At 40.4% G+C, this 25,330-nt stretch overlaps 1 protein-coding gene across 1 annotated transcript in view; it reads right to left on the reverse strand.

Moving 5' to 3' along the window:
- GRXCR1 (glutaredoxin and cysteine rich domain containing 1) overlaps positions 1 to 11,857 on the reverse strand; it is a 70,038-nt gene extending 58,181 nt beyond the window's left edge. The window contains exon 1 of the mRNA XM_065405824.1: positions 11,462 to 11,857. Coding sequence (XP_065261896.1) covers positions 11,462 to 11,857 — 396 coding nt within the window. The remainder of the gene's footprint in view (positions 1 to 11,461) is intronic.
- Positions 11,858 to 25,330: the final 13,473 nt, after the last annotated feature.

Below are 25,330 nucleotides of genomic sequence, written 5' to 3' on the forward strand. Positions count from 1 at the left end.
CAAAGGGAAAGAGAAGCCCTGCTACTGTTCCAGTGGGGGATATAAGGGCCCCTTTGCTGCTGCTCTTGCCTATCTCGGAAGGGAGAAGACTTCCTCCCTGCAACCTCCACTCCAGGTGGGTGGAGAGTCATGATGCAGGGATGAGGCTGTGGCAGCCATGTGTCATGATGTGCCTATGGTCCTGGATTGCTTTCATCCATCCCCGTTACTAGAGAATTGCCAATCAGGGTTACAATTAAAACAACAGAAATACATGAGAGAACAATATCAAAATGAAAAAAAAAAACTGGAATTACTGTTTTCATAGATCCTTGGGGAGAGGGACAAATATCCTCTAGGGAAAAGACTGTCTGGCAAAGTGTTCATGAGAGTTCAAGGAAGTGCTCTGATACTTCAGTGATAGGTGCTATAGAAAAAAACTAAAGAAAGCGGATAGATCACCAAGCTTCTCAGTGGCTCCTAAATGAGTAGCCTGATTTTTTTCAAAAGTGTGAGGACCTAGATCCTCCCACTGAAGTCAGACTATAGACAGAATAAAATCTTGAGCTGAAAATTTTTTCAATGTGGGACACCGTCCCTATTTTTATATCTCTTGCCTTCATGTATCATGCATGCATGAGAGAATTTTTGAACAGCTGAGGATGTGATGTCTCCACACTGTACAAGGTTAATTACAGGAATACAAGGTGCTGTAAGTGCAGATGAAGTAATTTGCACTTAGTTGCGAATATTAACTGTAAAAATGCCCTTCTAGCCACCAAACAGTCACACGAAGAATGTGTGACAATTATTCTATCTATCATGTCTAATCTCAAAAATGGGTGCTCAGAGATAGACTTCTAGGTCCAGATCTCAACCTCTACATCAGTAGCCTGGGTTTCAAAAGTCCTGATCACTCAGCAGCTCCCACAGAACATGGGAGATGCACAGGAATCCATCTTCTGAATGAATCACTTAGGAAGTATTTGCTTTTGTAAATTACTTTTTCCTTTGGTGCTTGTTTTTTGGAGGGTTTATTTGGGAGGGGTGTTTTTTTGTTGAGACTGGTGGCTGGTCTTTGGGTTGGGGGCGTTGAAATGGGTTGTGTTTCTGTTTTGTTGTTTCTTTGGATGGCATTGGGGGTTGTGGTTTACGGATGCTTCAGTTGTGCATCAGCCTGATTGAAAGAACCTAAACTGTAACTTTCAAGAAGCATTAAGACCTATGATTGGTGGAGGGAGGTGTGGCAGTGTTTAAAGTTGTCATTTTTCACCAGTTCTGCTATTCTGTACTCTGGGACAGTCTGCATCTGAATTGAAACACAAAGGCAACTGCTTCACAGATGGCTCTGCAGCAGGCATACTTCTCTTGCAATAAAAGATGCAGTACATGGACAGCAGAAGCACATCATCATTCAGTTACACACACAACACTGCATTTTCTTTTTAAAGATTATGGCCTCAGTCACAGGATTAGAACCTTTGTGGGGGTTCTGACTGCATTCTATACCACATGAACTGTGTGAACAAGAAAGATTTTCTAAAAATAATTTACATATAACTAGCTGCTGCACTTCTTTTTAAGCCTTAGTTTTTCTGTGGGCTTCTTTTGAAAGTATTATCACCCATTCAGTAGCAACTGATATTCCATACCAGGGGACAACCTGATACAGAAGGATTTTATGGATAGGACTTTTGCATTGGTATTTATTGATTGGTTCAGGGGTTCATAAGTATGAGACATGATATTGTTTGTTGCTGTAGACCTGTGCACATATCAGCTGAGGACAAACTTTTGCATGTTTCTGGGGGAGGAAGGAGGGCAAAGGAAAGGTTGTGTGGTGTTTTTGTGGTACAGCAGACATTCTCCTCTGACAGTATTGATAGAAGGTGTCTCTGGAGATCGCTAAAAGCAGAGTTGTAGTATGGTTGTTTAAATGCTTCCCACAACTTACATTAGATATGCAGATGGCTTTTCTGTCATCTTTCTTGTCGTGTATGAAATGAGTCTGTTCCTCACTGACTCCAGCAGCATTTCTGTGACCGGTTTTGCTGAGTTGGATAGTGGAGGGAGGCTGTCAAGAATTATGCTGCTGCAGCAGCATGTGTTTCTTGTGCCTAGCAAAACACTGCATAGATTGGCTGTTTGGTTTGGGATGAATCTTTCTCCTGAATCTTATCCAGCACCAGCAGAAAAGAGGTAGTACACTAATTATTACTTATAAATAGGGACTGGCTTAAATTGTGAAATTTGGTAAATATTTATACTTCAGTACTTTTCATATTTGGTACCAGATGCTATGAGGATGTGGGGAAATGGGGCAAAGGAAAATTAAAGGTTACATACCTTTATTTCTGGCTGCAAATTTCCCTCATTTTAAAGCATGTTTTACTGCAGTTAAACTAGGGATTTACTCATCATCCTGCGGGCTGCTGCAGTAACTGGTAGAAACTTTGTTCCTAGCCAACTGATAGATCACCTATGGGATACTTTTAACTGTTACTTTCTTTAAGCTGTTAATTATGTATCATGTGTGGGTGCAGTGTGCAATAAACCGCCAGCCGCAGCACCCAAATGTCTGCAGCCTGCTCTGACAGTCCTGAGTAGTCTAGCTGCTTCCCATTCTGAGTCTCATCTGCAATTACATCATCGCTTTCTCTTTTTTGGCTGAAGGAAAAAATTGCTCCTTAACCACTTCCATATGCCAGTCATGTTGGTTAGCATATGATTGACTGACTTGTCACTGGTTTATGATCAGGTGCTAAAATTGTACATCAGATTTCCTTTGTTGCACAACATCAGTATTGCATGAATATTGTGTGATATTCTTATTCAGTTAGTCAGTACTTGCAAACCGCAGTGCGGGCTCACTGCAAATATACTTCTGAGGTGCTGTTAAAAGAGTATGACAAAACTACAGAACTAAATGGTATTATACTGTAATTAGCTGGCTGTGTATTTGTACCATTGCCTTCTACAGGGCAGAATCAGCACTATTTGTTATGGGCCCCATACAGCTAGCCACTAAAGGAGATTCCCTTGTAGTTCAAATGGTAGGAGCATGTGCTTTTGGAATAGGAGGAGGTGTCCCCATTTTCACAACACCAATAGTTGCACAGTTTGGTGACAGATGTGAAGACTGAAGAGGCCAGAGGTTTGTTATAATATTTTCATGATTTAGATGTAACTATAAATGTCCTCCCATGCAAATATTAAAAAAATCAGCTGCAAGACATTCAGTTTCCAAATATGCACTAGTCCTGAACCTGTGTGGTTGACTTTAGCTGCTAAGCACCTAGGACAGTTTATAAATGTAAATAATTTAACATTTACATTTCACCTTTCAACCTAAAGTGCTTCACAAACCATATACATACAGCATCACAGGAATTCATCCAGCACAGAGGTGAAAGGTAGCAGGTAGGCAACCAGTGAACAGCTTGTTATTCAATAACGAGGGCAGGGGCAGGAATTTGGTCAGGATAGCAAGGCAACCCCCTAGTCCTGCAAACATGACAAGCATTTTTAAAATGTCTATACACAGGACCAAGTTTTAAGGTAGGTTCAGAAAGACCCTGCAACAGGAACACATCATTGTTCTGTTGAGTCACCCTACTAAGCACAGGTGGTAGACCAGGGGTAGGCAACCTATGGCATGCATGCCGAAGGCGGCACACGAGCTGATTTTCAGTGGCACTCACACTGCCCAGGTCCTGGCCACCGGCCCAGTGGGCTCTGCATTTTAATTTAATTTTAAATGAAGCTTCTTAAACATTTTAAAAACCTTATTTACTTTACATACAACAATAGTTTAGTTATATATTATAGACTTATAGAAAGAGGCCTTCTAAAAATGTTAAAATGTATTACTGGCACGCAAAACCTTAAATTAGAGTGAATAAATGAAGACTCGGCACACCACTTCTGAAAGGTTGCCGATCCCTGTGGTAGACTCTGCAAAAAGGTGCAGGGTTGTTAATGTTGATTAATGATTAATGATGGCAGATGGATCTTTTTAGTGCCAAGCTGGATATAAGAGAAGCTGGGGACTCTTTAGAAGATGGAAGTGGGTAGAAGAAGGATAGAGCAGATCCTTGTGATGATAGGCAGTTGGGTACAGGTTAGGGTAGGCCTGAGGCTGCTCTAATCTGTGCCAGAAATCAAAACAGCTCCTAGCCAGAGTAGGGTAGGTGTGAAGTTACAATTGCCTCCTACCTTTGGATCCTGCATTTAGCACAGCTTGGTGGCATTTGGGACTCAGACCCATTTGTGGAAAGCTGCATGAGGCTCAGTTTTTCTACCATGGAAGGATAGAGTGCAGAGGTAATCCTGTTAAGATTTGAACCTGTGGTTCTAGGTTGTCTAGAGATTTTAAACTAACATCCTCTTTAATACTGTACTGCAAATGCATAAGGCAATTCTCAATTGCCTTGTGCCTATTGTAGGCATTTACACCTATGCAAAGGGGATATAAATGCTGCTGCCAGTATGAATAGAAAATTCAGTTTGGTAACAATATATACCCACCATGAAAAGGTGAAAATGACTACTCAGGATCCAAGGAGCAGTGGATGAACATATACATTTTTCTGATTCAGGAAATATTCTGGATAATTAGATAGGTATGTATGCAAACATGGAAAAGAAATGCCATGGAATCACATCTTATATCCAGAGCACCACTGATTTCACCAGCATTTCACATGAGAATTGAGTCCCTTAGCAGGATAGAGCAAGAATCGTTTAGTGGCACCTGCTGATTTATAGCTGTTTTTGCAGTCTGGGAACAACAGATACACTAATTAATGATCAACCTTAGACTCTAATTGAAAGACCATTAACCCAGAGTCTAAAATCCTCCTTTTGGAATCAATGTAATTATTCAGCATGTGGTTCTATAAAACTAACTATAGGTAAACTACAGTATTACTCACAGTCCCAAGCAGTTGAGGTAACTTGACAAAATTTAAGAAGCCATTAAAATTGTTTTGCAACAACAGTTTTCTCCCTTTCCCTGCCCTCTAAGATTTTGGACACTCCAGTTATGCCTTTTGTATTTTCTAATGGACAGAAATCTAATTTTCCTAACTTCTCATGGCTATTACTCCACTGGCATTTGTCAGCCTTGTTACCATTTTTCATACACTCTCTAATTCGTCAATAGACTTCTATAATATAGTGCTCAGAATGGTCACAAGATTCCAAGTGAAAGCTGGCACAGGGAGGAATAAGTTAAAATTACCTACATGAGCTAATAAATCTGCATCTCATCAGAATTTATCCCAAAAGAGGGTCACTCTCCTTCAAGATTCATACCAGATGATGTAGCTTTAGCTTACAGCTGGGGTTCCATAGCAGCCTGGCTGGCCGGTACTGATGACCCGGCAATTCCCTTTTCTGTGAAATCTGCTATTTTGGAACCTGTGTTTTTGCTGCGTCTTGTGCAGACATCCCACAAGGAGGCTCTGGCACAAGAAGCTTCTCTTCCTCTTGCTCCCCATAAGTATGATCCAGGTCCAGTGGGAGCCTTTATGTTAAGGGAGTCAAAGGACTATGCAGGACTAGTGTGGCCTTGCCAGTATTGAAAATTTGACCAGGGAGTGGGAGGGCAAGATCAATGACTCTCTCCAAATAGGGGTACAGTATTCATTCTTCTCCTGTGCTCCCTAGAGTTCTAGGGATTATGACCTCCACTCTGCCCCCAATGAGGGGCTGTAGCTACATGCTACATTCTATCCAGCCTAAAGTTTTAGGTTTCCGTTCACCTGTCACTCCAAAATCCTGTCCCAAACAGCATTTTGCAGCTCGTACTATTTAGAGCACAATTATTTTCTAACTCCCGTTGGCTCTATTCTGCTTGCTATTTGGTATTGGTCAGCCCTCCTATTTTTGCAGCATCTGCAAAGTTGAAAACCATGCCACATATTCACTCCCCCAGGTCACTGATGAACAGAGAAAATGACAAGGGGTTGGAAAACAATCCCTGCAGCACTCCATTTGTTACTGCATTTTTATCTGATTTTACCATTCACCACCCCTCTCTTCAGCCTTAACAAGCTAACTCTTTATCTAGCTGAATATTTCGTTGTCAGTTCTATACTTTGCAAACTTACACATTAGTCTTGTCTAGACATATTGGAAAAGAGCTTGAAAAGCACTTCTCATTGCTACATCCACAAATACATTAATCAGATTTGTTAACCACGCCTCCCCTTTTATAATGGATGCTAGCAGGCTTGCCTTGATTTAGTTCTGTAGTTAATCAAACAGCAAGTGACCTTTCAGAACCTACTAGATGTCCAGCAGAGCATTATAAGCCTGGAATTAAATAAAAAGATCACTGCTGGAACTGTGATAAGGAGCGAAAGGATTTGTACAAATCTTTTGGCTGGGCTCCACTGTACCACACCTTGTGGTAGGAAATCCGGCATGAATTGAACATCATGCTAGTTAGTGATGTACCAAATAATTCACTCAGTTTTGTTCTATATTACCTAGATGCTATATGAGGCATGAGCAAGTCACCAAAGATTGGTTCTAAAAAGTATTAGCATTTATTTTAAGAAAACAGAAATCATGCCATTCTTAAGTTTTATAGAAAAATCTTAGGCATATTCAAGCCTGTAGAGGTACTAAAAACCATAGTGATTAAGTATATTTAATTAACGAGTGTGCAGAGTATTAGTATAAACCTCAAACCAATATTAATATACTAATCTAAAGACAACAGTTAAACCACAGCCGCATCCAATGAGTATATGCTCCTAAAATAAGATCCATGAAAGAATTTAGGCACCTAAACCCCAGACTTAGGCAACTAAGTTCCTGTTTTAGGTGCCTACATCCCAGTTTTGGTTCCCCTGCCATCCACAACACTCCCACTGACCCAGTAGGTGCCTAAACTCATTCAGTGCCTCAGATTTTCAGATTAAAATGTCCTTATGTTTCTGTCCCTGAGCATGTGCAGTGCTACTCTGGGCATCCAGACTCCTCTCTGACCTAAGCCCCAGGGTGATTCACAAACCAGGGAAAGACAGGCATTCGTCCACCTAACTCTCATGGGAGGACCCAGTATGGTAGGCATGTTCAGACTGCACCTATGCATAGGGCACCATTCAAAATCCAGCTGGATGAGATGATGTTGCCCACCTTATAACTTTTAGCCCAGTGCTTAGAGCACTCACCTGTGATGTGGGAGACTCAGGTTCATGTCCCCACTCTCTGCCAGAGGGTGAGAGAGGATTTGAACAGGGGTCTCCAACCTGTCAGGACAGAGCTCTAATCCCTGAGTTATTCTGATGTGGGGCTCCCTCAGTCGTTCCTGTTGAAGTTGTTCCACTGTGGATAAATAATGAAAGAGTGGTTGGAGCAGGGCGAAGGGACTTAGGGTCTCTGACATCCCAGGTGGTTGCCCCAATTGCTGGGCTACAGAGTCATTCTCTCTCCTCCCATTCATTATATAGGGAGCCTAGGTGCCTTACTCAGATGAGTGGATTGCAATCTCATTCCTGTGATTTTCTAGGCACCTAAAAGTTGGGTGCTGTGACAGTTAGTGTTGCAACACTAAGTCCCTTCATGGATCCCACCCCGAGTATAAATAGCAGGTCACTCCCATAGTTCTATACCAGCAGGTGGTATCTTCCTTCCCATTGAGGGCATGCAGCAGTAGGGCATTAAATGCTGATAGTTGAGGATCTCCAGTTGATTGTCTGCTGTAGCTTCAGCCATAAATATCCGCTCAACTTAACTATACTGAACTCCCAGTGACAAATGCCTTGTTACCAACACACTGAGTGTTGAGTGCACACCAACATGTCTTAGGCCTGGTGCTGAGCATTCACAAAGGTTATCAATATGTACCATTCCTAATCTTGAATACCCAGAGGAGTCATCCATGAGGTTCAGACCTTGTTCTGAGTGATAACATGACCATCAGTAGGCCCCAGGCCTAGTCTTGAGCATCCAACAAGGTCATTGACATTGTTTAAGCCTGGTTCCAAGTGCCCAGTGGAGTCACTGATAGGGTCTCAGGCCTAGTACTGAATAGCCATTGAGGGTCATTAACTTAGAACCCCACTCTGGACTCCGAGGAAAGTGTTTTATATCAACTGGGTTGAGGCTTCCCATGCTCCAGGCTGGACACAAAGTGAGCCCTCCACCACAGGCTTCAGAGCATGCTGCAGGGAGACTGGGGAATTGCTATGTCACCTTCCTTGCTGGAGGCATCAACTTACATTAAAAGGGAGTGGGAAGATGTTGCCATGGCAACCTTGTTCCCATCTTCACTGAAGCACAAGGAGCGGCTGAGGGGGTTGCTATGGCAACATTCTCTATTTCAGGCACCAGCAGCTTAGAGGGAAAGTCGGAAGGGGTTGCTATAGAAACCATGCTCCCATTGGGCTGGTTTCTTGGCAGCCTTCCTACCCCAATTTCAAAATATCCACATCCTAAAATGGAACTAAACCCTCCCCTGAACCCCAGCATAATTCCTTTCACACCATGCATCCCCATCCTGCGAGCCGAGAAAGTAACTTTCTTGGTGCTGTCTTGACCATCTTTCAACACCTTCAGTACCTGCCTCAAACCTCGGGTGTAAATGATTATACTTGGTCGAATTGCTGTGGCCCCTCTTATTTACAGAGCATTTCCATATACAGTTGGACCCAAAAGTATGCACAGGGACCAGTTATTAGATAAACTGAGGTGTCAATCCCAGTTACTCTTTCACAAATGGCTGAAATCATTAGCCATCCATCTGGCTTGTGGCAAAGATGCTCCAAGTGTTCTTGTAGAAGTGAGTAAGGGATCTATGTGTATAGTCTCTCTCAGACTGGGCTTCTACAACAGGCAAATTCTTGTTTTAATCTAGAAATACTTCCCACCTAGTAGATCTACTCCGCTCATATTCATTAAAGATATGGCGGTCATGAGCCATGTCTGATTAGGTAGCCTTTTTGAAGGAACTATCTGCACCACTTCCATGGGGGTGCACTCAGTAGCATGAATGGAAAATTATTCAAAATCCAAAAATATCTCTGGAACATTTAAAATTCACAGAAGACTTGCTGGACTCAGGTATTCTTAGTCCTTCTGAGTATAAAAGATGAAAACAGCTTGCCTGCTTCACCAAACTCCATTTATCGAAATCCCCACTTGTCGCTGTACATATATGGAGTCTCTCGAATTCCTGCTAGAAACGACTTGTTTTGCTCTACACTAGACAATATTTGCCACAATTAGCAGCTGTTAGCAAAGGCTTTGATGTGGAAGTTGAGGACCAAAATCATGTGGCCACAACTAGCAGTATACCTCAAAGAGAAGCCACTGTTAGTGATCAACGGACACACACATATTCCATATTTGAGATCCAAAATAACATTTTTCATTATAAATAATTTCTTAGTTACTCTGATCCAAATAATAATATTCAAGAATCCATCCACAACTTAGACTCAGGATTCACCCAGGAATTTCTGTGCATACTTTGGGATTTCAAATGACTATTTCAGGTAAAGATCCTGACAAACATATAATCAGGCCACCTAGTTCTGAATCAATATGCAAGCAAGGTCAGAATCTCACCTCAGATATTGTAAGCTCCATAAAAGTTTGACTGAACTGTTATTCAGCTAGTTGCCCCTTCCCTAGTAGAGAAAAGAATACAACTGCAGACAGTCACAACTGTTCAACATTGGACCCTCTAGAAGGTCCATAGACCAGAGGGTGCTGAAGCAAATCCTTTTGAGAGAGAAGCAAAATTATCTTGTCAGACCTTTGACCACAAAATTTCTACTTTCTACACTCTTTTGTTGGTGAAGGGAAGGTCCTGATCAAGCTTATGGAATAACAATAGAAATCATGTGGTGATAATCTTTTTCAAGAGGAGGGTAGATACCATTCCATTTTTAATAAGGAGGGATATCTGAAGATATCTCAGACAGGACTCCAGCAGTCTCAAAGGAAACCTTTGCACTCTGGTATCCCACATTTATACTGATCAGTGTTACAGACTACATACCATAGAAATCATTTGCAATAGATAATTCCTCTCCACTAGACTCTGAACCTTGAATTTGTGGTGAGTGTTGTGCAGAGACCTTTCCTTATGCGTCCTTCAAACTGTTTAAAATATCTGTGTGTTCCAGTTTTTCAGAGTAGTTTCTTTCTGTTGGTAATTATATCATCCAGTGGAGTAACACATGAAAACCAAGAGTCTGATCTACCTTCTCTGTGTATAGTTTTTTTTCCTATGAAGCCTTTCCCCTTTCCTGAATGCCGTCCTTCTAGACATTTCACAGAAATAAGTAAAGTTGCTGGACCAGATTCTTATTGCACTTAACAGGAGTGACTCCACTGAAGTCAATGGAATTACACTGGTATAAAATTGGTGAGAGCAGAATTAGGCCCCTGGTTCCTGCCCTGAAGAGCTTATGGTCTAAACCTGGGGATAGGAAGGCAAGAGTGACTGTAATAAGATTACATGGTTGTTAAATAAGAACATGGCATAAAACTGAGAGAGACTTCTCATAAATAGAGCATTTCATTTCAATAAATAAGTACTTATATAAAACCCCTTCCCCTCTTAGGTATTGCCCAAATGCTTCTAAAACAATACATGCTCTAAAACTAGCATGTATTAATTTTGAATATCATGATAAACATATTAGACATTGAATCCTTCTAGCAAACGGTAAATAACAACACGTATGCTAGCACAATCTAAACATTAATAATTCAAAAATAGTATAGTAGAACTAGTGAATAGTATATTTTGTAGTTTTATTGTATGAAATCTAAGCTATTTTAAAAAACAACAATTTTATTTTATTTTTCCGAGAAATCTACTTTTCAGCCTAAGGGTTCAAAGTGGCAGAAACCATTTTAAATATAGATCTTCAATTCCTTCCAGCAAATTAGTAAAAAATAGACCTTAATAAGAGAGACATCTGACTAGATATCATTCATCTAAAACTTTAAATGGGAGATGTGTCATTGGTGGTATTCTGCATCTAATTTGACTTACTTATCGGGTTAAACACAACAGAATTTACAAGTATAAATATTTATAGGGAAAGGATAGCAGATGTCATGGTAAACCAGTTAAAACAGATACCATAGGGCTGGAAATGGCATATAACCCCATATATACTCTTAATGCTCGTAATGAAGCTGAAAATTAATTCTTCAGTCATATCTTCACTCCAGGTCTTTACATGCTAAGCAGAGAGTATCCATTTTTAGCCAGCAAACCCTAGGGGAGGTAAATACTGAGAGAGAAGTTTCAAAACCAATTTGTGCTGTGGAGTTCGTATAGGAACAATCATTCTCTCCTGTACAGGGGAGTCTTCAGTGGCATCAGTTATGAATACTGAAGTATGAGAACTCATAAATAAGAGAGGCTTGGAAGAACTAGGAGAAAAAGATGAGACACAGGGTAAATGAGAGAGAGAGTTTTCACAATTAGCAAAGCTGCTTCCCTTACCTGAAATATTTTTGACAAATTGTTAAAAAGGGCTTGACCAGCACTGACTTTGTGTTTGACTCCTCTGATTGTACCATTTTTGCTTAGAATGTTGACTCGTTTTGTACCAAAGCCCCTCTCTTTAGTAGCTCTCACTAAAATGAGCAAGTCGTCTTGCTCATTCTCATTTTCATCACACTCAGATCCTAAATGTCCATTCTGCTGTCCATCCGCTTCACTCAGTCTGCTGGTTTGGTCAGTCTCTGAACTACTGGTGTATTCAGAATCCAAAGAGTCTGCCGTTTCTCCATCTGCATACACTTCCTTTAGTACTCTCCCACTGTGAGAGGAAGCAATTCGAAATCGGACTTTCCTCAGCTGCCTCTCACCTTCAGTCTTCATCTCGCTTTTAAGCATTGTCCCATCTATTGATATCAGCAGTTTACATTGTTCTGGTTTAGGCTGTGACTGTAACTGCCAGCTTGTCACACTTAAAACAATATCAGAACTGTTTTCCAGGGACAGCAGCACTCATATTAAACTGAAGTGTAAAGGAAAGAGGATTCCCAAGAACCTACACTGCAGTTCTACAGTTAATAATGAATGAGTTTGTGCTATGGTTACCTTTAAACTAAAACCTGCAAAATGATATCATCAATTAAATATTAAAGAGCCATTGTGTTGGTTTTTTTAGCAGTTAGAGAGAGAGAGAGACTATTAATTGATTGAAACCAAAATTCAGATCAGCATCTAAGAAACATAATAAGTTACACGAGTTTATGTGAATTAAACTTTGTTGAAAAGTGCAAAAAGGAAGGAAGAATTTTCCTCAGAGTTCATCTGTGTAGAATTATTAGGGCTCTTCATTTTCAGTTTTTATTTTATTTAATTTTTCACAGGAATTTATCAGTGTTTATTACCACAACAACAAAAACAGGTGAAAATCAGTGCAAAAAACTATTAATAATTTTTCTGGATAAATATTGGTGTTTATTTTGGTGGACGGAAAAACAGGGGGGGAAAGGTATTCAGTAGATTAATGCTTTGAATTCCATTCATTAATGTGGTTTGCTGCAGAACTAAAACAGAACTCAAAACACAATGCCACCTTTGAGCTTAAGAAAACAATACATCTCTAACCCCCAAATAAAACTTTTCATTTGAATAAACAGTTCACTGTCGTAGGCTTAAAACTATTAGCCTACAAATATTTACATTTCATAATAGAGCCATACCATTTGCAGCGCGTACACTCAACTTCCTCCTTTTCTCCTTTTTTTGTTTTTTTTAAATACTTCCTTGTGTTCTGAAATGTATTCTGATACAGATTGTCATTTTCTTCCCATGTTAGTGTGTCAAATCTTTAAACCGTTATCTGCTAATAGCTTGAAAGGTGTATGTGATGGGCATGAGATTCATCAGTATGTTCAGATGCACATGCACTTTAGAGCTTGCATGCATGCCCGTTTGTTTACTGTGTATATTGTCTAGACTAATACATAGCCTTACTTCAACAGGCAGTTTTGCATATACACACAAAATAATGTATTATTGCAATACATATATCTCATGCAATGTATTCTATTTTCCTAATAAAATACGTTATTTTTATATATTTGAATGATACAAAAATAGGGTGAAAATCAGATAAAACTGAATAATACTTTTTGTAAACCTGGGAATTTTACAGTAAAAATCAGTTTAAACTGAAAATGAAGGTGTTTAAGAATTATATATACACTGCACTTCAGGTGAAAATCCTGAGCTCCAATTTTGGAAAGGAGTGGATGCTGGGAACATTGCTTTACAAACAGAGACGTTGACCTCCACTCTGCCCCAGGTCCTGCCCACACTCCACCCCTTTCCCCAAGCCCCCACCCCGTCCCGCTTCTTCCCACCCCCACTCTGACCCCGCCCCCTGCTCCTCCCCCTTCTCCCCAGCACCTCCTGCACGCTGCTGAACAGCTGATCACAGCGGGCGGGAGGAACTGGAAGGAAGGGAGAGGAGCTGATCAGCGGAGCTGCTGGCAAGCGGGAAGAGTTGGTGGAGGACAGGGAGGTGCTGATCTGCAGTGCTACCGGTGGGTGCTAAGCACCCACTATTTTTTCCAGCCCCAGAGCACCGACAGTCGGTGCCTAAGTTTACAAATACCATTTTCTTGATCCACTGATCAACTCTCAGTTATAGGTTCATCCAAAATTTGCTCTTTGTGTAACTCCATGCAGTATCAATGGTATTATGTGAATAGAAACACAATTATGACTGTGTGTGTGTTGATGGTGGCCTTTTAATTGTGGTGGGGTACAAGAACAAAATGGAAGAGAAGAATAAGGCCAATCATATTCTGATATGTAAAGTAACAAATTGATGTAAAAATAACACTGGTCTGTATTCTGTTATGTAAATTGCACAATGTGCTTGGTCAAGGGCGTCTGGAGAAAAAGATAGAAGAGAAAAGTAATAAACTGGGACAAACAGTGATCAAACAAAGAAAAGTGGGGCAAGATCAACTTAATGACAGAGCAAGCTAGGTTCCTTTACAACAAACCATGAATACCTAGGGCTTCCTCTTATGTTGAGTAGTACCTTACTCCACAAATAGTCCTACTGAAACCAATAAAACTACTTGTGGAGTAAGGTCCTATTTAATGTAAGAATGGCAGAACTGAGCTTTTACTAATGTAAAAGGTTGATGGGGTATTGGTGCAACTCCCCACCACCCAGGACTCCAGTAGGATGTCTCAGATATTTTCAGTTCCACCTATGCTAAGGGCAATATGTATATAATGATAGACGTAGCCAGTGATCCTCTATTAAAAGCAGCTGATGTCCTTCCTGCAACTACTAATATACTGTGTGTGGGGGTTTCTCCTAAGGTTTGTTTTGGAAATCCCTGTTTGGTTCTCCCTCAGCACAGTAAAAGAGATAATATTTCCCATTCCCTGTGAATGAGAACAGTCAATTTTACATTGTGTATAAGATCGCATACAAAACACTTAGCAGTATTTCTTCATTAATTCTTTGATCTCAGATGGTCTTTATGTGTATTGAAAGCAGCTCCTAATATTTAAATCAGTTGTATTATATCAGGGTTGGCATGGTTGAAATTATACATCCTACAGTATGTGGTGGATTTTGCAGATTGAGTCCCACTATTCTGTGTTTTTCGTATTGGACTATTAATTTGAAATACATCAAATTCCATAGCTCCAAAAGTAAAGCAGACTGTCCCAATAAGAGGACACTACATTACTTCACCAAATCCCTATTATCCTGAAAATAAGAAGAGGAAAAGCATTTTTAAAATTACTGTTGTAACTTCTCAACCTTATGTTTGTCCCATTTTATGCCATTATAACCTCATTGAAAATCAATGGAATTTCACTGACCCAAAACTAGTACAACATAGTGGTGAATAAGGGTGGTTTTTGCAAGTTCAGACTAAAATCTAAACATTCAGATCAAATCCAACACTTCAGAGATAATCAAAAAAGTGCTGTTTGTGAAACAACACTTACAGGAAAAAAGAAACCAGTGCATATAGGTGACAAGCCACATTAAAATGTTTGAAACATATTACCCAATAATTCCCAAGCTATTAGCATCTCGGCATATTGCCAGTACATGTACTTTACATATTCCTGCCATAAATTAATTAAATGTTTAGAATTAATATTACATACTGAATTTACTCTTCCTCTCTACATTCTTCAATATTTGAGAATCCCATTAAAATTAAACCTGTTATTGCCATGCCTAAGGCATCTATTTTAATTAAAACTCTATTTCTGACTCTTATCTCTCTATCAGAAATACACTAAAAGTATGTTTGTATATTTATGTGTTTCTCTTAGTATGAAGATGCTGTGACTTTTTTTTAAATGATCAAAAGAAAAATAGGCACGAGGCGGTTGATCTTAACCTGAATGGCTCAGATGATGATGATTTATTATTTGTATTACCATAGTGCGTAGGACTGCTATTCATGGACCAGAACCCCATTGTGCTAGGTGCTGTACATACACAGAGGAAAAAAACAGTCCTTGCCTGAAAAAGCTTACAATCTAAGTATAAGACAAGAGAACAGATGGCTACAGACAGACCGACAGGGAATACCAGGAAACAATGAGACAATATTAGTCAGCATAAGAGGTGGTGGTCTCAGCACATCAGCAGCCAACTCGTTGTCAAGTTTTTTTTAGAGGCATCACCGAAAAGGAGAATTTTAAGAAGGGTTTTGAAAGTGGATAATGAGGTAACTTCACAGTTGTCTACAGAGAATTCCTTCCCAAGCTTGTGGAGCAGCATGGGAGAAAGCACAAAGGTTCTTGTGTGAAAATTTAACAAAAGGGCAATGGAGTCCATAATCGTGCACCAGTTAGAGGCAGGGGTCAATAGCAAAGGAAGGATGATGCGTAGGGTGAAAATAGGCCTTGAAGGGTATTGAAAGTGAAGACAAGTGGCTTATGAGAGTTTGGCTTTGGAAGGATAGTGACAAAGGACTTGCCATACTGGATCAGACCCATGATCTCTCTGGTTCAATATTCTGTCTCCAGCAGTGGCCAATGCCAGATTCTTCATCAGAAGGTACAAGAAAAACAGCAGCAGGTCAATATGGGATAATTTACTCCTCCACGAAGGTCTCATTCTAATCCCTAAAAGTTAGGGAAAGATTGTTAAAAGATAGTTTTAAAACCTGAAGGATAGTAGCTTGGAAGTTTATGTTATTACTTATATTGTATCTTTTAAAACCACATGTGTAGTTTAGTTATGTTTAACTTTCAAGAAGAAATATTGGTGTTTAGTGCTAGTATCGCTCTTTCTTACCAGTCAAACATATGTTAGCAAAGCACGGATTACTTCCCTAGATGTTGCTATTGAACATTGCATCCTTCAAGTGAAATGTTTTGGGAACTTCTGGGTGAAATCCTGGTGCCAGGGAAGCCTGCAGCTGGGAGCGAGTCTCCCAGCCCGGGTGGACAGACTCATGCTAGCGCAGCTCAAACTAGCATGATAAAAATAACAGTGTGTGGACATTGCAGCCCTAGCTGAGACTTGAGTTAGTCACACTAGCTCAGACCCAGAGGGCCAGGTCAGCTTGAGAACCTGAGCTCCCCATAGCCACAACATTCACACTGCTATTTTTAGTATGCTTGCTCCAGCCCCATTAGCATGAGTCTGTCTGCTCAGGCTGGGAGGCTTACTCCCAGAGTCCCAGCTGTACTGAAGAAATACCCTCATTGCCCCCCTACCCCCATAAAAATGGGCCCACAATGCTTGATTGGAGCATCTAGCCTCTACTGTAGTACAAATAGCAATGATTAATTATTGATTTCATATTTTCTAAAATCTAAATAAAATATTACAAAATAAAAAAATAATATGTATAATAAGCCAAATTTTCAAACGTGTGCATAAGTATCTGAAAAAATGTGTCCATTCTGAAAGCCTAGCACCTGGCATATTTTTGGTGCAATGTAAATAAAACGAGGCCTTCAGGTCTGGAATTGGATCCCCTCTGTAACACAGTTTAGATATGTTGATCTTCAGGGCAGAGCTTTAAGCAAGCCTGTTTTCTAAAGCTTCCCTTAGGGAGCATCAATTGGTGTAATTAGGCATAAGGGTTGTGAGAGGGAGGAGTTGGTGGGGGAATTGGAAATGGATTATGGAGATACTTTGTGAGCATTGGCCCCCTTAGCAATTTTTTTTAATGTTTTCCAAGCTCTGGATAGGCACTTAAAAGTTAAATAAATTCTAGTTTGCAGTGTTGTTGTAGCTGTGTTGATCCCAGGATGTTAGAGTGAAAAGGCAGGTGAGGTAACATCTTTCATTGGACCAACTTCTGTTGTTTAAGAGACAAGCGTTTGAGTTTCTTCTTCAGCTCTGGGAAAGGTTCTCTGAGTGTCACAGCCAAGTACAAGGTGGAACAGGTTCTTTAGCATAAGGAGCTAACATGTTTGGAAAAAGGCAAATATAGTACCCATCTTTACAAAAGATAAGAAGGAGAATCCAGGGAACTACAGACCGATCAGCCTCACCTCAGTCCCTGGAAAAATCATGGAGCAGGTCATCATGGAATCCATTTTGAAGCACTTGGAGGAGAGGAAAGTGATCAGGAAAAGTCAATATGGATTCACCAAGGGCAAGTCATGCCTGACCAACCTGATTGCCTTCTGTGATGAAATAACTGGTTCTGGGGATATGGGGAAAGTGGTGGACATGATATTTCTTGAATTTAGCAAAGTTTTTGATACAGTCTCCCACAGTATTCTTGCCAGCAAGTTAAAGAAGTATAGATTGGATGAATGGACTGTAAGGTGGATAGAAAGCTGGCTAGATGAGGATCGTCTGGCTCAACGGGTAGTGATCAATGGCTCAACGTCTAGTTGGCAGCTGATATCAAGCAGAGTAACCCAGGGGTCAGTCCTGGGGCTGGTTTTGTTCAACATCTTCATTAATGATCTGGATGATGGGATGGATTTGCACCCTCACCAAGTTCGTGGATGACACTAAGATGGGGTGAGAGGTACATAGGCTGGCAGGTAGGGATAGGGTCCAGAATGACCTAGACAAATTGGAGGATTGGGCCAAAAGAAATCTGATGAGGTACAACAAGGACAAGTGCAGAGTCCTGCACTTAGGATGGAAGAATCCCATGCACCGCTGTAGGCTGGGGACCGACTGGCTAAGTGGCAGTTCTGCAGAAAAGGACCTGGACAGTACGGTGGACGAGAAGCTGGATATGAGTCAGCAGTGTGCCCTTGTTGCCAAGAAAGCTAACGGCATATTGAGCTGCATTAGTAGGAGCATTGCCAGCAGATCGAGGGAAGTGATTATTCCCCTCTATTCAGCACTGGTGAGGCCACATCTTCATTAATGATCTGGATGATGGAATGTATTGCATCCAGTTTTGGGCCCCCCACTATAGAAAGAATGTGAACAAATTGGAGAGAGCCCAGCGGAGGGCAGTGAAAATTATTAGGGGGCTGAGGTACATGACTTAGGAGGAGAGGCTGAAGGAACTGGGCTTATTCAGTCTGCAGAAGAGAAGAGTGAGGGGGGATTTGATAGCAGCCTTCAACTACCTGAAGGGGGGTTCCAAAGAGGATGGAGCTAGGCTGTTCTCAGTGGTGGCAGATGACAGAACAAGAAGCGATGGTCTCAACTTGCAGTGGGGGAGGTCTAGGTTGGATATTAGGAAAACTATTTCACTAGGAGGATGGTAAAGCACTGGAATGGGTTACCTAGGGAGGTGGTGGAATCTCCATCCTTAGAGGTTTTTAAGGCCTGGCTTGACAAAGCCCTGCCTGCGATGATTTAGTTGTGGTTGGTCCTGCTTTGAGCAGGGTATGGACTAGATGACCTCCCGAGGTCTCTTCCAACCCTAATCTTCTATGATTCTATGTTGTAAGAGACCATTCAAGGTGAAGGGGGCAATCAACACCTCTGCAGTCATAGGACAGAGGAGGGTTAGTGGGCTATAGATTGCGGTAATGAGCTATGAATCCAGTGTCTTTATTGCATCCACGATTTTTAATGTCTAACAGAGTTATGAATTTAAACTCCCAGGCCCATTTTATGAAGGTGTTGTGCAAGTTTCCTTTGATGACGAGGACTAAGAGGTCGGATATGGAGTGATCATTTTGTGAGAAATTTTTGCCCACAGGTGATAAGGGTTTTTTTGTATTTTCTAATTTTTCTTTGTGAGTTTATTCAAGAGCACAATGAGTGTCTCAATTCTTGTTTAAATAAATTATAATCCTCCTTCATTTGCGCACATAAGTAAGCATTTGTGTGTATGTGTATAATAAGTATTTGTCTGTATGCACACATGTCTGTTTACACAAACATATACAGGTTCTGTGGGTGTACAGGTCAGTTTCTTGCTGGTCTAACTTGGGCTCTGTCTTTTGAAAATTCAGCCCTGACTGTATGTGATTGAAGGTGGCCAGAAGGAGAATATATACTGGAATATTGAGAGATTTGCTGTGATCAAGTAATTCTCTTACTTTCTATATTCTGGTTAAGGTTCTGGCGGCTAAAGGAAGCAGTTCCAGGTCTAATGCAGAATGTTTAAAGGAAATTAAGGGGAGGAGGGTAAGAATTTGTGTGCTAGAAAAGGCTTTCAGCCTTTTACTCTCATCAGACTACACTTAACTGGGTAAGAGTGAAGCAACAGAAATGTAAAGTAACACCTTTTAAAAATGTTTGTATGTTTTTATCCTGAGTTTATTAGATTGGGTAGAATTATCTGTCCATGTCCCTGAATGAGTATTGGATGCCCAAGTACAAATATATGGACCCATCTCTGCTTTGCACCTGGGGATTCGGTGCAACTGGGGAGGAATTAAACTTCTGCATTTTAAGTGCACAAGGCTTGATTCTTATCTCACTTAAATTAGTGAAAATTAGGAGTAACTCTTAGCTTTAAAGCTAAAGAAATGTGTACTCATGTAAATTCTATCTAACAGAGATCAGAATCCGGCCCCCTGCCTCTAGGATTACTTCTTATCTTCAGTCTCTGAACTAGAAATACTAATGATTAATGATATTTCATAACATTAGTGTCTGGTTGTCAGACATATTTTCCTACTGAAAAGAGGTGATTTATTGTATTATCAACTATTATTTACACAGAAGAAATGAACTAAAAATAATAAATGACAAGACTCAAAATGTATTATCATCCATTCGAGAAGAAAAACAGCTTATATCAAACTCTGTATTTGTATCAAATACGTGTATCTGACACTGTATAAAATTAATTCTCTCCAGGAGCTGAATCACAGTGATTGCAAAATTGCTGCTTGCTCACGTGAACTGTGACAGCCAACATAATTCATTTTCAAACACTGATTTAAAATTAAGAACATTCTTGAAGCAGAATAATTGCTTCTGGTGGTATGCTTTTTTACTAATATTTTTCCTTAAACTTCTACAGTAAAGCTCAACTGGTTTGCAAAGAATTTGGGCTGCATTAGGAGATGTGAATGTCTGTGTAAGCCTCACTTTACATGAGACATTTAATTTTTTTTTCTCTCTAGCAGATCCTACATGAATTTTACCATGGGCTTGATCTCTTGCCCATTTGAGTCAGTGGCAAAGCTCCTATTGACTTCAATGTGCAGGATTAGGGCCTATCTGAGTAGTTAAATGATGGCCTGATGCATTTAATGAAAATGGTGATAATGTAGCAGCAAGTAAATGCAGAATTAATCAGACTTTCATTTTAAAATACATTCTAGCTGTGTTAACCGAGTACTATTGTTGTGTTATTATGAGCATCATTCAGTCACATGGTAATTCAGTTTTTCATTAGAAAATATTTTATGTGACTGTGTGTGTGTGGTCATGACAATGAGATGCTGAATGCATTGGTTGCTCTGGAGCAGGGGTAGGCAACCTATGGCACGCGTGCCGAAGGGGGCACGCGAGCTGATTTTCAGTGGCACTCACACTGCCCGGGTCCTGCTCACCGGTCTGGGGGGCTCTGCATTTTAATTTAATTTTAAATTAAACTTCTTAAACATTTTGAAACCTTATTTACTTTACATACAACAATAGTTTAGTTATATATTATAGAAAGAGACCTTCTAAAAAGGTTAAAATGTATTACTGGCATGCGAAACCTTAAATTAAAGTGAATAAATTAAGACTCGGCACACCACTTCTGAAAGGTTGCCGACCCCTGCTCTGGAGCAAGATAAGTGAACACTGTGCAAGCTGCCCAATAGCACTCTCCCATCGTGCACTTCAATCCTCACCTGCAATCACCCTCAGTATTCCAGTTGGGGACCTCTCCTGAGTAAACATGTGCCTCTTGTAAAGTAGTTTAGGGATATGTACAAACATCCACCAGGAAACAGATCCAGAGCAGCAAGCTATTTTCATTTGAATGTAGTACCAAAGAGCTAAAAGGCTGTGTTTGTATTGTCTCACACAAACGCTATAGTCTCCATGAAGTTCAGTATTCTCAGTGGAAGCTCTTTGAGGACAGGAAGGGTAGATTTTTGCCTACCCTGTTTTTGTCCCATTTACAGATTCAGATTTGTTTACCTACTGTTGTAAACTGACATATCTTTACTTGTCAATATTGCCTCTGCACTTTCAGATGTCATCAGCTTCAACTGCATATTCTTCCTCTTCCTCTAGTTTCTGTGGCCAAAGTACTTTTTATTCAGCAAGATGTTTCATTTAGTGAACAATATCCATCCAAACCTAATGCAGGGGAACTTTGCAGTAATGACACATTTCTTGCCTGATAAAGTCATTCTTTCTGAAGCACTTATTTTTTTAGTTCTTTGTCACTGGATTTTATTTTCAAGAACTAACTTGCTTGCTTTCTCTGCTGGTGTTCAGAACTGAGTGACTGTTTGCCCTTCTCCCATTTCTCTCTCTTTTTTTAAAATGTTGCAATTCAGTCTTCTTTGCCTCCTTGGCTTTTTATGTCCTGTCTCCTGGCAAGAATATGTGTAAATTACATTTTTAATGTGATCTCAAGAAGTACATTTTGGATTTTTCTACTAGACATAAAAATACAGTACATGAATGAAGCAATCATTTTGTAATCTTAAACTCCTTGTCTAGAAGACTCTGGTTCATTTTGATTTCTATTTGTTTGTTCATTTTTATCCCTTATGAAAATGAGGGATGCATAGCACTGAAGAGAGCCAGGCAAGGTGCAGATAGGTGGTGAGAAAGCTTTACCACTCTCCTAAATACTTGTCTATATCACTGCCACTGCTCCAATCCTGGGCCTTCATAGAGCAAAGACTACCACCAAGCACAGCCAAAATGTATGTTTCCTGTGTGATTGGAGCTGGGTAGGTAGTTAGGTAGATTTGCAATATGAACAAATGCAGGGCCAGGGTAAATGTGACACTTTCACATAGGGTGACCAGATGTCCTGATTTTATAGGGACAGTCCTGATATTTGGGGCTTTTTCTTATATAGGCGCCTATTACCCCCTACCCCCGTCCCGATTTTTCACACTTTCTATCTGGTCACCCTACTTTCACAGTATGGTACTCCTAGTTCCCTCACATACACTCAAAGCTCCAACTTCCTCTCCTTTAGGTTTCACTCCCAGCCATCACCTAACCTAACACCATCCTCCTCTTACATCATTGCAAGCCCCAAATAATAACTTCCCCAGGAATCTTTGGCAGCAGATCCTCCTCTTCATCCTCCTGGCAAAAGGGGTTACAGCTGTATAGGCCTTTCTTCCTCTTCCTGAGGATCCTAACCAGCTAGGGTTGTCAATTTTGGTTGGACATATTCCTGGAGGTTTCATCACATGACATAATTTTTAATTAAAGATTAGTCTTTAATTCCTGGAGACTCCAAGACAACCCTGGAGAGTTGGCAACCGCATAAGCAGCACTACCTTCTCTTCCTAACTACTCTTTGTCTCCTTCCTATTGTGCTTCACTGAAATGAGAAAAAAAGAATGTTGGGGAGGAGGAAGAGGAGTGGCAGCTGCTGGCTACTCCTCAGCAGATGTAGGAGGGACTCCTAACAGTTGGAGGGCAACCTCAGGGAGAAAAGTTATTTTTTCTCCCCTATGCAAGAGGCAGGGAAGTCCAATGATAATGTCCCTTCCCACCTCTATTCCTCTCCAGGACAACAGGAAGGAAATCTATGAGAGAGCACACCAAGTCCAGGAGAAAAAGGATGGCGCTACAGAGACCCACGACTAAGTGAGAGTCACTTTTTGGAAAATGATGTAGGGATTGGCTGCACGCATCCATCGCTGCATCTCACAACACCAGATAAGCATGTTAACTTGATGTCCCTACTAATTAACGTGTTCTATAGTGAAAGAGTTATCGATATTGACACGTTGATTGACTTCATTAGGCTTCCGAGTTATCATCCAGCTGAGATGAATGGAGCACTACACACTTCTGTTAGAGCTATAGATTCAGTCCATATTTCTCCAAGCTAGAGAAATCAGCACTGTATTGATCTACTTGTGCAAAGCTATCTTTATTATCAGACCACGGTAGAAATGTAATGACATTAAGATGAAAGCTTGAATCCTGCAGAAGTTTAATGGAGGAATACAATTGGGGATGAAACCCTCGCAGCCAGACCAATGCATGTACCCAAGAGAACAGAAGGAGAATGCCAAATACACACCTTTGAAACCAGATTTTGAATGTATGGAACCAGATCACAGATAATTTAAATCTGCTTAGCTCCATTTACTTCAACTGACCTGTCAATTTACAGCTGCTGAGGATCTCGCCCATGATCGCCATATTTGAACTTTGAGTGTATAATGCCCTCTATAATTTAGTTCTGTGAGTTCATTTTTTATTCTTGACTTTACATGGCTCATATTGGCTGTCCTTCACTTCGGTAGAGGACCATAAATTACAGAGATTGGATTGTAGCAATATAAAATCCACACAAATGAAGCAGAGTTTAACTAAGGACTACGTCCTGACAAAGAACATTTGCCATATTCATTGACTAGCTCTGCTGAAGAGATGTAAGTTGTACTTTTTCAAACCACTATAAAATGTACTTTACAAGACTCTAGCTGATGGTAAATGTGGGACATAAAAAGCAAAGGTGACAAAGAACTGTTGGAATGAGTAATGTAAAAATAGCAGTAAATAGGAAATTGAAGCATAGAAAAGAGACTGTATTGGAAGATAACATGTCAAAATCATGAACAGGTAAAGAGCAAATAGCTAGATTAAAATAAATTAATGTCTTCTTCGTTTGCACTCATGTGATAAACTTTATAGGGCAGTTTACCATATGACAAACTGTTACAATGTCTCTCTTGTACATTGTAACTGAGACCATTTTATCATATTTACACATGTTGTGGATGTTTTAAATTGTTTTCAGATTATTAAGTACCTGCAGCAAATGTGAAGGTAATAGCTATGGCACAACAGTACCATTCATTAGTAGTCAGATGGTATGAATTATTACTGACATCTCTTGTAATATTAACTTTTGAGTACATTATGGTATCTATTTGCAGCTGGCTGTAGACTTTGGTACGGTAAGAGCAACCCATGATCATATCACTGTTATCTGTAATTTTTAATAAATGAATAACAGAAAAGAGAACCAGGCCCTAGATCAGGTATCAGCAACCTTTGGCACATGGCCCATCAGGGAAATCCGCTGGCGGGCCAGGACAGTTTGTTTACCCGCAGCGTCTGCAAGCTCGGCTGATCGCAGCTCCCACTGGCCGCGGTTCGCCGTTCCAGGCCAATGGGGGCTGTGGGAAGCAGCGTGGGACGTGCTGGCCGCCGCTTCCCACAGCACACATGCGCTTGGGAAGTGCATACTCTGGTCAATGCATGAACCTTTGAAAATCTGGCTCTGATTGTTCTGTGTGGATTAAGTAAGGTTATTCAATATCATGAGCAACAACAACAACAAAAGGTCTGGAATGAATTGCCCAAGAGGAGTTAGAGAGGTAGATCATTTGGACTGCGTAGAATAAACATGCCTCAAACTGAGACAAATGTAATGCATTTCCCATTGGCTCAGCCAAAGAAATATTACCTTTGGCTCACCTGGTAAAACAGCTGTCTACACTCTAAGGTGCAGAATAATGTATCAGCTGTAATAATGTCCAGGAGGACACAGAGGGCAAATCCAGCCACCCATTGGGGAATTCTGCTAACTGCTTAAGTTTATTCTAGCATCTGGCAACCATTAGGTAGGCATGGTAGCTGCTATACTGGAAAACAGCTAATTTGAAAAAAATCTGGCATAGTTTTGCTATTTTAAAGCACAAATGTTAATAGGAACCGTTGTTTTATATTTGCCACGTTGTTATATTTGGCTATGATTTGCAAAAAAAAAATTAAGAGCTGGATGCTCAGTCCTTTTGAAAATCAGACCAGTTATTTAG

Source organism: Emys orbicularis, chromosome 5 (assembly GCF_028017835.1).
Source record: "Emys orbicularis isolate rEmyOrb1 chromosome 5, rEmyOrb1.hap1, whole genome shotgun sequence".
Classification (NCBI taxonomy): domain Eukaryota; kingdom Metazoa; phylum Chordata; order Testudines; family Emydidae; genus Emys; species Emys orbicularis.